Consider the following 12,681-nt stretch of genomic DNA (forward strand, 5'->3'; position numbering starts at 1 on the left):
TATTATTGTTGTTTGTATAATTTTAAATTATAATAAAAAAGCAAGGAAAAAGAAGAGCTATTAAATTTTGCTTATTTAAAGCTCAAAGAAAAAAGGAAAGGACAAAAAATTAAATTAAATGAAATTCTTTTTTGTAGCTAAAAAAAATATTGAAAATATTAAAAACAGAATACAAAGTTTTATTCATCTCACAACAATAATGCAAAATGAAAAATATATTTACAAATTATTTCCAAGCTGTAGCATTTTTTCAAAATCAACGTTATGATGAATAAATATAAAATATTGCAGAATTAGATGAAGAACATAAATTTGTACTAATTAATGAGTTTCATTCTTTAAAAGTAATTTCAAAATAGTGCAATAACTTAGAGACAATAGCCTAATGCATAAACAAAGTTTATCAATTATTTGTATCGAAAATTTTTCCATCGAATAATTTTTTGTTTAAAAATTGACCTAAAAAAAAGATTAAGTGAAATCTGAAAGATCATTGGAATTGATTGCATCAATGGTGGAAGTTGGACTAAATGATTTCAATGATCGAATTGTGTAATTACCACAACCATCCAGGTGTAGAATCGTATCATGGAATTTAGTGAAAGATGGATGATGACCAATTGATATAAAGCCAATATTATTCTGGAAATAAAGCATTAAATATAAATTAATTCAATCACAGCAAATTTTATTTTTTATTTTTGTTTAAAAAGCTTTAAAAAAAATTGAAATATTATCGTAAAATTAGATTTATGTGTTGTTTACACTTAAAAAAAAAGAAATTCTTTTTTTTATGTCTGAGAAAAGCGGAAATGAATATTAATTACATTTGAAGTTCATGTAAAAGGGAGTAAATTAATTTAAATGAATAGATTTCTGTCCCATTCATATGCATAAAGTTAATTAAATGTTACAAACATGATAACTAAATGTACAACCGACTGATTAGGTAATTCTCTGGATAATTAAATAATTAATGTATAACTGATTAATTAGACGATATGTGCATAACTGAATATTTAGATTTTAGACAATGTAAATAGGGCTTTTGTAATCAAATCCTAAAAAGTGATAATCAAATGAACTGTGATACATTTTACTAGAATAAATTTGCATAATGAAAACTTTGATGAATGGCAAAAATCTTATAGTTGGTATTAATCATTAGTTATTAAATCTACTAGTTATTATTATTATCGTCAATTGTTTCCTTATCAATATTACTACTATTAAAATTGTTAAAAATTAGTAGCAATTATTAAGTTTTTCATTTTTGGATTTTTCACACATTACTTATTATTAATCAAGTCATGATTTGGCAGTTATTATTATTATTATTATTATTATTATTATTATTATTATTATTATTATTATTATTATTATTATTGTTATTATTATCATTATTATTATTATTATTATTATTACCATTATTAATTGTTGTTAGTAAAAATACTCATTATAACAACTAGTTATTGAAATTACTTATTAAAGCGTTTGTTAAATTTTCATCTCAAGATTATATCAAAGATTTGAAAAGTTAAAAAAATGATACCGAAATAAGAAGTTGATAGATGTGTTCTTCGATCTCTAAGTCGATAGAACTGCTTGATTCATCTAAGATCACAAATTGTGGTTGTTGATACAACACTCGGGCAAATGCAAGTCGTTGTTGTTCACTTCGTGTTAATGTATCTTGCCTAAAGGACATATTTGAAACTTTAACAAAATCAAAAAAGTTTTAATTAATGTAAATAATTCAAAGTTTGCAAGAACCAAATATAGTAATATCGAAAAGGCACATTTGAAATTTGATAGATTTTAATCGAACTTCAAAATTCAAATAAATGCAAATAATTAGAAGTTCACAAGGAATAAATAAATAATATAATAACCATTCAAATTCAACCGGATTAAAAAGACCTTCACAACGTTCAATTAACCAATCAAGTTTTAATTCCTTCAAAATGATCGTAATTGAAGCATAATCTGAATAAATATAGCATTAATAACCTTTTTCAAGTAGAAATGAAATTATTAGAACTAGATTTAAATTGAATAAAATTAATTTTTAAATTCCAAAAAATCTTGTGTTACTAAAAGATGCATCCTACGAATTTCAAATATTAGCACTAATTAAGTACAAATTATCTATTCATTCGAAATATGACTATTATTCCAAATTTTTTTTTTTTAAAAAAGAAAACAGATATGATTGTTGCATTGATAATACATTCTGATAATTACCATTATCAATCTTTTTAAGACTCTCTGAAATGCCTGTTGCCGGAAAGCTAATTTGCTGAAATAAACTTAAATGACCACAAGGAAAATAAGGTGTATGTGATAGGCGCAAAATTTGTCCACGTTTTATTCCAAATCTAATATATCCTATAAATAAATAAATAAATTTTGATATACAATATTCGAGATTGCCTTTAAATATTTATTCAAGAAATACATTCCAAAACATATATGATCAAATAGAAATTTCACAGAATTGAACCTATTAAAATAATCTTTTAAAATAATTTGATTTAATACATTAAATTCAACCACTTTAATTATTTTTTTCATGGTAATCTTTCTTCTAAATTTAAAAAATTACAAATTATGATTAAGACTTAAAATTAATCTAGAAAATTTACTAATATTCATAAATAGTACCAGTTTCATATTGCCATAATTGTGATAATACTCGTATGAGTGAAGTTTTTCCACTTCCACTAGCACCTATTATCCAAATTCTTGCATCTCTATTAATTGTAAACGAAAAATCTATAAAAATGATAAAAATTTTAATTAGTAGTTCATAATGAAGCAACACTTGATAACATTTTAAGATATTAAAAGGAATTTTCAGAATAATTGAAGACTTTTTTGCCTAAAAATACTTCAAATTTTGAGGAAAAAAAACTCAAAAAAGTTTAAATTAGGATGATAAGCAAAAAATAAATCTAATCACTAAATGCAACATATGTTATGGTGACAATTAAAATGACCATATGATCGATGATTGACAATGCATAAATTTACGAAAAGAAAAGAAAAAAAAGACTTTATATTGTGGATATTACTACAATCATTATCATGAATTGATGTGAAAAAATAAATGATGAAAATATTTCTAATTATGAATACCATTAAGTAACTTTTGAGTGGGATAATGATTTGGTAATGAATAGCTAATATTATGGATATCATATATCATACACTGATTAGTATCAGCTTTTGTAAATACTGAATCAGCTATAAAATCATCGTATCCTGAAATAACACTGTTTCTTAATTGGAATTGGAGTTAAAAAGAAAAGTGAATTAAAGAAATAGTGAATTAATTGTAATTAAAATTAAAAACCAAAGAAAAAGTGAATTAAAGAAATACTGAATTAATGAGAAATAGTGAATTAATTGTAATTAAAATAAAAAATAAAGAAAAAGTAGATTAAAGGAATAAGAAATATTTTCAGTAAATGTTTCGTCTATTTATAGCATACATATGTATACCGCAAAATCAATTATTCCAATATGAAAGTTTGATATTAAAGAACGATAATATTAATTAATTATTGATTGGAAATTTTCACGGATAAAAGAAGTAAGACTATATATCATAGAAAATATAATGTGACAACCGGATATGCTTGATTAATTTTATTCAAAAGCAAAAAACATTTGGAAAAGTATTAGCTTATATTTATTTCGAATTGCTCTGATTATTTGATCGATAAATTTGAAAATTTCCGTTTTTTTAAAATTAATTTTGATTCAATTAATGGAATAATTAAATATTTGAAATACTTCCGAAACAACAGCTGGAGCAAATGTCTTTATCAATTCCAAATTTTCACTTTTGATTAATAAAATTTAAAATGAATAATTAGGAATTTTGCATTTACCAATTTTATTATTGTCCATATGTTTGCATATACGAATCAATTCTGCTACACTGAAAATAAAAAAAAAAAGAGAAATCCATTTTTTTTTTTTAATAAAATATAATAATTTTTAATACAATAATTTTTTTTAATATTTATTAGTAATAACAGTGCAAATGCGAGAAAATTTGGTGGAAAAAAATCAATCAATAATTCAATTTCTAATAAGATTATGCAATTTAAAAACTTGTTATAAAAATTTTGCATTCACAAATTTTTTTTTTTTGCATTTTTTAATCATTAATTAATTAAATTATTGCAATGCAACATAATTTATTCTTAATTTTTAGCGGAAAAAAAAGATTGTTAGATGGCTATTTTTTTTTCTTTTCTTTAAAACAAAAAAAAAAATTGTAAATAGGCCATCTGAAAGAACTGCTATTAAAAGTAACTTTGAATTCATCGTAATACATTTTTAATTTTATGGTATGTAGTAAAATTAAATTGATCACATATTACTGAAGTATTCCTTAGATTTCTGAAATGTGACATAACAATGGTCAGTGGTCAACAATGGTTAAATAACCTACCGTTGCAATATACCAGCCATTTCACCGGTACTAAGTGCTACATCTGTTATTCTTGTGAAGCTATTGATTAGATACATATATATGAATGCATTCTAAAAATTTATTTTACATTTTATAAACTTTTCCATTTGCTTCAACATATTGAATTTAGCAATATTTTCAACAGAAAAAAAAAAACATCCGAAGCTATTGTTTGTTGGTTTCTATGATTTCCAAATTTAAGAGTAAAATATTTGGTAAATTAATTATTATTAATGATTATAATAATAATAATATTACAATATTAGCAAATAACAGGAATAACAGTAATAAATAAGTGCGGTGATAATAATTAACAATGATTAATAAAAAGAAAATTAAAGCATTCGGTGAACTAATTATTATTGTCATTATCATCATTATCAACAATACATTAATAATAATAACAATAATGAAATTAATAATAATAACAATAATAATAATAGTAATGACAATAGTAGAATGATATCCAATCCTTATATCAAAATAAAAACAAAATTTGAAGAAAATGAAAAAAAAAAATAAAGAATTCGTAAACTAACATTACTTATAATCCTACCCAAATCTTGCACTGGTAAATCATCGTATAGCCCAGTAATTAATATTGGAATAAATTGTATTGCATAACTTAAAATTCCACCGTAATGATCAAAGAGTTGTTGCCAAACTGATAATGAAAAGGTTTCATTTGTATATAAAAATTTAATGCAATAAAATATGAAATGGAGAATTTCTTATGCTAAATAGATTTTAAAATTTGATCGAATGACGAAATATTCAATTCTTCTTAGAAATTGAATAGGTAGCAAAAAAAAGAAGGAAGGATGAGTGATAAGAAAATTTAGAGTGAACTTCAAATATCATGAGTATTATTAGTACTATCATCATTATTGTGATAGCCTATACAAACATCTAAATAATGTTTTAAGCAAGAAATAATTAATTATTCGTATTGCCATATTAAGTTTATAATTAAAAACTTGAATTTCTCAGAGAAGAAAGATAGAGAATCAAGGGCAGGTTTTATTTTGGATTATAAATGAATCTCATGTAATTCTAAAATTTTCACTTCAATCACAAACATATTCACAAATAAACACTTCTTCATTCACATTCGCAAATAACAATCTGGTTATTAACAGATTACAAAAATTTAATTTATATTAATTATTCAATAAGCTTACATAAATTTGGTAATTTCCAGCACATGAATTTAAATTGTCGCCACCATAATAACATAAATATCCGATTGCATTCGTATTGCTCGAATGGTTCTGCTTCATAAAATGCAATTGATTCGGCATTATTCCGTATTGAAATATGTTTATACCGGAAATTGATAAAATTATTACATATCGAGAGTTAATTGGGACAATTTTGATTTCCCTTCTTCTGATGAGAAGATTTAATAATGCAAACAATCCGGTTGAAATTTTTAGTAAACATTTATTTAGTTATGAAACATTATCGCTCATTTCCAATTAATCGAATTTCAATTTTAAAGGCAAAACGACAAATGGTAGCATGTTCAACAATTACAGAGCAAGTTTTTCTTTTCCTTTTATCAATAATCAAATTTACTTTGTTATTTAATTTTTAAATGAATAAAAATTTTAACTAAACAGTAATTGGTCTGTTATTTGGAAAATCCAATAACTATTTAAATTTGATTTTAATTGTATAAACGAATAGAAGCTTATTTAACCATATAGCTTGAATTTATTTTAGTAACTATCTAATTATCAAATACATTAGAAAAATTATAGTCAAACATTGAAATTTTTTTGGATTTTTTTGAAAAATTCAATTTAATATATTTTAAAAAGAATTTCCAACATATTTCGAAAAAAAAATCAATTTCATCAATTGCAGTTATAAGAGAGATGGTAATAATTATCATTATCAATTTATTGGAATAAAGAAAGAGAAGAAAAATCTAGAAAACATAAAGTCCTGTTACCTAAAGTCACCTTCGGTTTTTTGTACTCGAGCATTCCATTTGACCATCGGTGACATAAGGAATTTGTTGACAATAACGCCAACGACGAAATAACCATAGATAATGCCAATACCCAAACCGCCAGTACTAAATAAAACAGAAAACAAAAATTTAATTTAATTACGATTTAGAAAATGTCAACTTACATTTATCCAATTCTATGAACATTTTATAACTAGGAACTACAGGAATTTAAAACAAAAAAAAAGATCTTTCTCAATATTATATGAATTATTTTGTTGTTAAATATATTTCAAAAAATATTTAAAAACATGAAAATTTACAATAAACTACAATAAATTAAAACATCAAATAATATTATTTCCATATATATCTATGAAATATTATTAGTAAAATTATTAAAATTTAAATGTTTGATAAATTTAAAATTGCAAATAACAATATATCTCTTACGTGATATATGTTTTATAGGTATAAAAAGCAATAACAAATGGCCCAATTAGTATAGAAGGCATTATATTAATTGCTAATTGATTACACATTCTTTCAGTATCTTGTGTGATACGTTGATCACTACAAAAAAATTTTTAAAATTATTTTACTCTTGTTTTTTTTTAACTTCTGATACATATTAATAATTGAATAAATTATTAAAAAAGAAAGCACAAAATTTGAATAAAATTTTGAAAGAATTAAAATTATGCATCAAAAAATTGAAAAAAGCATTCAAAATTAGATAAAATTAAAAGAGTAATTGATATATTATTACTCATCTGTTAATAATTAATTAATTTCACTCCTCATTATTATCATATCATTAATTTATGTTAAGTAATTGTGATTGAAAAAGAACAAAGAATTGGAAAGTATTTTAATAGTGGAGAAAAAAAAAGTGATGTCTATTAGTGAGTAAATCAAAAATTAACAAAAAGAAAGGAATTATACGAAAAATTATATTAACCGATAATTTAAAAATTTCAATGTTAAAAATTAATTTACGGATTATCGATTCCATAATCATCAATATTATTGATTTTATAGTATGTATGATTATTAAAATAGAATTGTTGAAGTTTGATTACCGCATTCTTACGCCAACTTAAATAAAGTTGCCATGATGTGAACGATTTCAATGCTATTAACTGAAAAATAGAAAAAAATGAAATAAAAAAAAAGAGAAAAAAAAAACTCCATATATGATAACATTTATTTTGAATTATGCAAAATGAAATTATCATATTATTTGTTTTTGGGTAAGCCTGAAATTAAATTTTATAGTCTAAACAAAAAAAAAGTGTTAAAATAATCGTATCAGTTTACAGAACTACTGGAAAAAGAATGAAGTATTTGTATTTGTAGTAAATCATTCCTATAAAAATTATCGTTATTAATTCAGAACTGGGTCAACTAGGCTTCTTAGAAAATATCAAAAATTTGAAATATTCAACAAATTATTGATCTGAAGGTGTTAAATTTATAAACTAAAAGAATAATAACAATTTGGATATATTAGAAAGTAATACATTTAATTTAAAATAAAATGAAAAATGATTTGGAAAATTGAATTTCACATGTTTAACAACAAAATGTTTAAATTTTTTGGGAAAAAACAAACGAAATCTATCAAAATTAACTTTAAATTTTTAAAAAAACAAAAGGAAAATATTGTTTTAATAATTATTTTACCACACATTTGCCAATATATGCAATTGAGCCAATGATAAAAATATGCCAGAATTCCGATTTACTTTTATCTACTAATGCCTGATATATTCGACCTGGTACCATACCCATCAAAAACGTTAATACTTCACCTGTAATCATTAGCCTATAATCACCAATCATTTCAACATACCTTTTTACTTAACTTTGCTAAATAATTCTTTGACAAATCACTAATGCTTATATAAATCACTGTGAAGCCATTATAAGAAATATGTTAATTACTTTTTTTCTCACCAAATTATATTGTAATTATCTATCTATTTTTAAATTTCAAATTTAATTATATTTTTAAAAGTAACTTACTAGCAATAGCAAAAAGAAGTGTAGCAAACATAAAGAGTACAGCCCATTCGATACGTGGAAAAAGAATTGTTGTAACATTTGCAAGACAACGGAAAAAATAATAATCAAAATGGAAATCCTTCTCATCACGTCGATGTTTTCCCATTTCTCATAACAAAATTGATTAATTTATGCAAATTTTTAATAAATTCTATTCCAAATAGTTTCACGTGATTTCACGTCATGAAAGTTCAAAAAACTGCATTTTTCGAAATTTAGTAACAAATACAAAATTTTAATAATTTCAAATTTCTTACAATTTTCAGAACTTATATTCTTTTTTTCTTTTTTAAATAACACTTTCTTTTTTTCAAGTAACTTCTTTGAAAAAGTATTGGTAGCAACAAATTAAGCAATGGCAATTAATAATTTCAATAAATGTAATGCATTTAATTATAAATGGATATTTATTTTTGAAGAATAAATAAAATTCTAAAAAAAATTTCCAAAAATTTTAAAAAATTATCACAAATTCAGCAGATCGATATATACATGTATAAACATTTGTTGCAGATATGCTTTTGCGTAAATAGCCTATTTATGAATTTTAGGTTCTTTGAATTTTCAATTTTGTATTTCAACATCCATTCGCCAAATCGATATCTCAGGTTTAATAAGCTCAAATTGAGGCCAAATAATTACAAATCAGGTTCAAAAGTCAATTATTGCGATTATAATAATTTGCTGGAGGTAACACTAAAAGTTACATACGGAAGTATGAAATTCATTCTTACCCGTCGGATTAAAATTAATTTTTTAAAAAAAAGTAAGGAGAGCAATTTATTTGCAATCCAAAGAATTTAATATTGTCAATTTGAATTGTAAACATGAAGAAATAATAGTAAAATAAGTAAAAAGTCTTAGGTAAAAGTAACTGACTATAAAAAATTGCATAGCAAAAGAATGAAGCTTGATACAAATTGAAATCATTATTTATTGCAATATTATACCAAATTAATTAAGGAATTAATGAAAAATTAAATGATATTTGATTAAATTGAGAAATGATTGAAAAATAAAAAAAATTGATAGATTCAGTAATGTGACAAATTTCTCAAATACTGATCTTCTTTGCACGGAAATGGATTTATCGTAGTCTCATTAAATATGAAATAGTTTTGATGGAAATATTCCCAATATGACGGCGTCACAAAGGTGTCATACCTTGAGAAATGATCAAAAGAATGTGTATATATGTGTGTGTGTGTGTGTGCGTGTGAGAGAGAGAGAGAGAGAGAAGGATGGAAATATTAAGAGAGGTATTTTGGTAGATAAAATTTATGAACTAAATGATGTGAAATGAAGTGTAAAAGATGTAAGTAACAATTAACAATGGCATTATTCGTTATTATTTCAGTGGAAAAAATGGAGAAAAAAGAGGGAGAAGAAAAGAAAAGGTAGGGAAAGAAAAAAAAAATCATTTCCTAAATTCATATTATATATCACTTAATTCTTACTATTATACATGAAATACAGTTCTGTTGCATTTTCTTTTATTTTAAAATTTTAGTTTACTGCCGAAAAAATTCACTAAAATCATTTCATTATTATTCCATTTCCATTTACTAATGTAAAATTTTATTATTAGTAAGTTAACCTTTTTCAATTTGCTATTTTTAATATAATTAATTTAATTTAATAATAAATATGAATTCATAGCGAGTATAATTTTTAATGTTAACATACATTCAAATATAATTTACTGAGACATTTATCAAAAAAAAAAGAAATAATTGGTGGACGAAAAGAATGCACAATTTTTGTCATTTTGTTTTTTTTCTTTTTTTTTTGTTAATTTAAAACAATCATTGATAGATTTAATTTTTTTAATGAATAACACTTTTCCAAATTTTTGTAAATTCAAAAAGTTCATTGATAATTTTAATATTTCTAATAAATAATGCTTTTCCATAGTTCCTATATTATATATGAATATGCGTAATTTTCTGTTAACTAATGGAAAATATCGTACATAAGTTTTATTCAATTTTTTTTTTCTGCTTTTATTCTGAAAAAAAATATCATTGCTATTTTTAAAAAGATAATTTGCCAAAGAAAAGGAGGAAAAATTGAAACTAAATGTTTACTGAATTAAATACTTTAACTGAATCAAATCTAAAAATGTCTAAAATTGCAAAAAAATTTGGGTAAAACACAATTCTATCGATTTATATCGATAATTTGGAATTTGAAAATTGATAATTTCAATTTTCCAAATTGCTCCTTGAAAAAGTATCGCACTACACTGTGATATGTGATAACATTTATATGATGCTTAATTGATAAGCTAAAAGAAAAAAATTCAAGCAATAAATTTGCAACTTCTTTTGCAATAGAAATTGGAAGAAAATATGATCAGCGAAAATGATTGGACAAGAGAAAATATTAGGAAACTCGAAAAAATACCTATGGAAAAATCCAGAAAATATCTCTGGAAAATTCCGAAGAATAACTATTATGGAAAATTCCAGAAAATAACTCTCATAGAAAATTTCAGAAAATGTTTGCGGAAAATTTCAAAGGATATCTATACAGAGGATTCCAGAAAACATTTCCTGCAGAAAATTCCAGAAAATAGCTATGGGAAATTTCAAAAAATATCTATGGGAAATTCCCGAAAATAATTATGGGAAATTTCAGAAAATACCTACAATTGTGGAAAATTCCAGAAAATCATCTGTAGAAGGTTCCAGAAAATATCCGTGGAAAATTTCAGAAAAAAACTGTAAAAAACGCTGGAAGGAATTTGATGGAAATTTCTGGAAAATTAAAAAATAATTATATTTTCATTTCGGTGCGAAAAACATTAAATTCCTTTTACACCAAATTTAAAATGCGTAAAGATGTTTTTAATTAGCACTTTCCTCTCTTTGTAAGGAAAAAAGAAACGAAACAAATACTTTTATTAATTAATAATTCCTAATTTAAAAGTATAGAAAAGTTAAAATTTGAAATCAAAATTATACATTTTGAAAATTAAACAAAAAAAATGTTCCCATTTTAGAAGAAAAAGAAGTTAGGAAAATTTAAGAAAGGAATAAAATAAAATTTAATAAATGCATAAAAGTGCTATAGTGTAAAATTATAAAAATTTTTTTCGATATAAATTCATTCCACAAACTAAAACAATTCATTTAAACGGAAAACCGGAATGATGTATGGTTATGAACGGATGATGAGATACGGAAAGATTGCCTGTTATCAAAATTTTAAAAATCCAATCAAAAATTTGACATGTTCAATATCACATTTTCATTTCAATAAATTCAACATGAAGAAATTTCATCAGGTGAAACAATAGATTTTATTAATTTCAAATTTTTAAATTGTCTTTACATTTTCTTGTCAGTAATTATTTTTGATGATTTGAGAAATGATATTAGATAGTGTGGAAAAATGAAATGATAGTAATAATGCAAATGATTTGATGATAGTAATAGTATTCACAAAAATAATTCACTCTTTGTGTCTCTTCCATTTAATTATTTTCTCAAATAGATTACATTTTTTGATGATATCAATTAATTTTTATCTTCTCGCTATCCATAAATTCAAATTAAAAGTTTTTTTTTCTTTTCTTTTAAATAAAGAAATATTTGATGTAAAATTGTTAAGCGAAAAAAAATTATGAATTATTTGAACATGTTAGGTATAATTACTCTAATGATAATTAATTATGAAATTGTATTTTTTCATTTAACAAATAAACAAATCAAATATAATTTTACAAGAAAATATTTCCATTTAACAAATTCATTTAATATTTCTAGTAACAAATACATATGTTAATAGTAACATTTAAAATTTGATCATTTAATTGTAATACTTGCTTATTTGATATAGCAAATGCTTGAAATACATTAACAATAAGAATTACCAATTAAAATTAATCGAATTAATTAATACGAATTATCGATCGAAAAATTAGGTTAAAAATTAGCAAATGAATAAATTAAATACAAATTTTACAAGAAAACATTGCCATGTAACAACAATATGTCACATCCAATTAATATTACCACACTTAGGTGACAATATTCCTTACTTTGTCTTAATTGTTGCATAATAAACCATTTAAGCTATTTTGAAGTATTCCTAGTACTTTAATATTAATAATTCTTTCAATATTTTTACATTATGCAAAATCTTTCCGCAATACTTTTTTTTTTTT

The 12,681-nt window shown here is 23.0% G+C and overlaps 2 protein-coding genes across 2 annotated transcripts; both read right to left on the reverse strand.

Annotated features, from left to right (window-relative positions):
- Window positions 1–471: 471 nt before the first annotated feature.
- On the reverse strand, window positions 472–4,542 carry LOAG_07083 (hypothetical protein; the record flags this gene model as incomplete). The annotated part of the gene is made up of 8 exons (XM_003142617.1): window positions 472–642; window positions 1,553–1,697; window positions 1,893–1,986; window positions 2,245–2,388; window positions 2,665–2,775; window positions 3,139–3,264; window positions 3,897–3,946; window positions 4,466–4,542. 8 exons carry the CDS (start codon window positions 4,540–4,542, stop codon window positions 472–474), a joined length of 918 nt encoding a protein of 305 aa, XP_003142665.1.
- A 1,897-nt stretch (window positions 4,543–6,439) lies between these two features.
- Window positions 6,440–8,616, reverse strand: LOAG_07084 (hypothetical protein; the record flags this gene model as incomplete). Its single annotated transcript, XM_003142618.1, has 5 exons — window positions 6,440–6,569; window positions 6,897–7,016; window positions 7,443–7,585; window positions 8,130–8,257; window positions 8,472–8,616. The coding sequence occupies 5 exons, from the start codon at window positions 8,614–8,616 to the stop codon at window positions 6,440–6,442; spliced, it is 666 nt and encodes a 221-aa protein (XP_003142666.1).
- Window positions 8,617–12,681: the final 4,065 nt, after the last annotated feature.

Source organism: Loa loa, assembly GCF_000183805.2.
Source record: "Loa loa unplaced genomic scaffold supercont3.367, whole genome shotgun sequence".
Lineage (NCBI taxonomy): Eukaryota > Metazoa > Nematoda > Chromadorea > Rhabditida > Onchocercidae > Loa > Loa loa.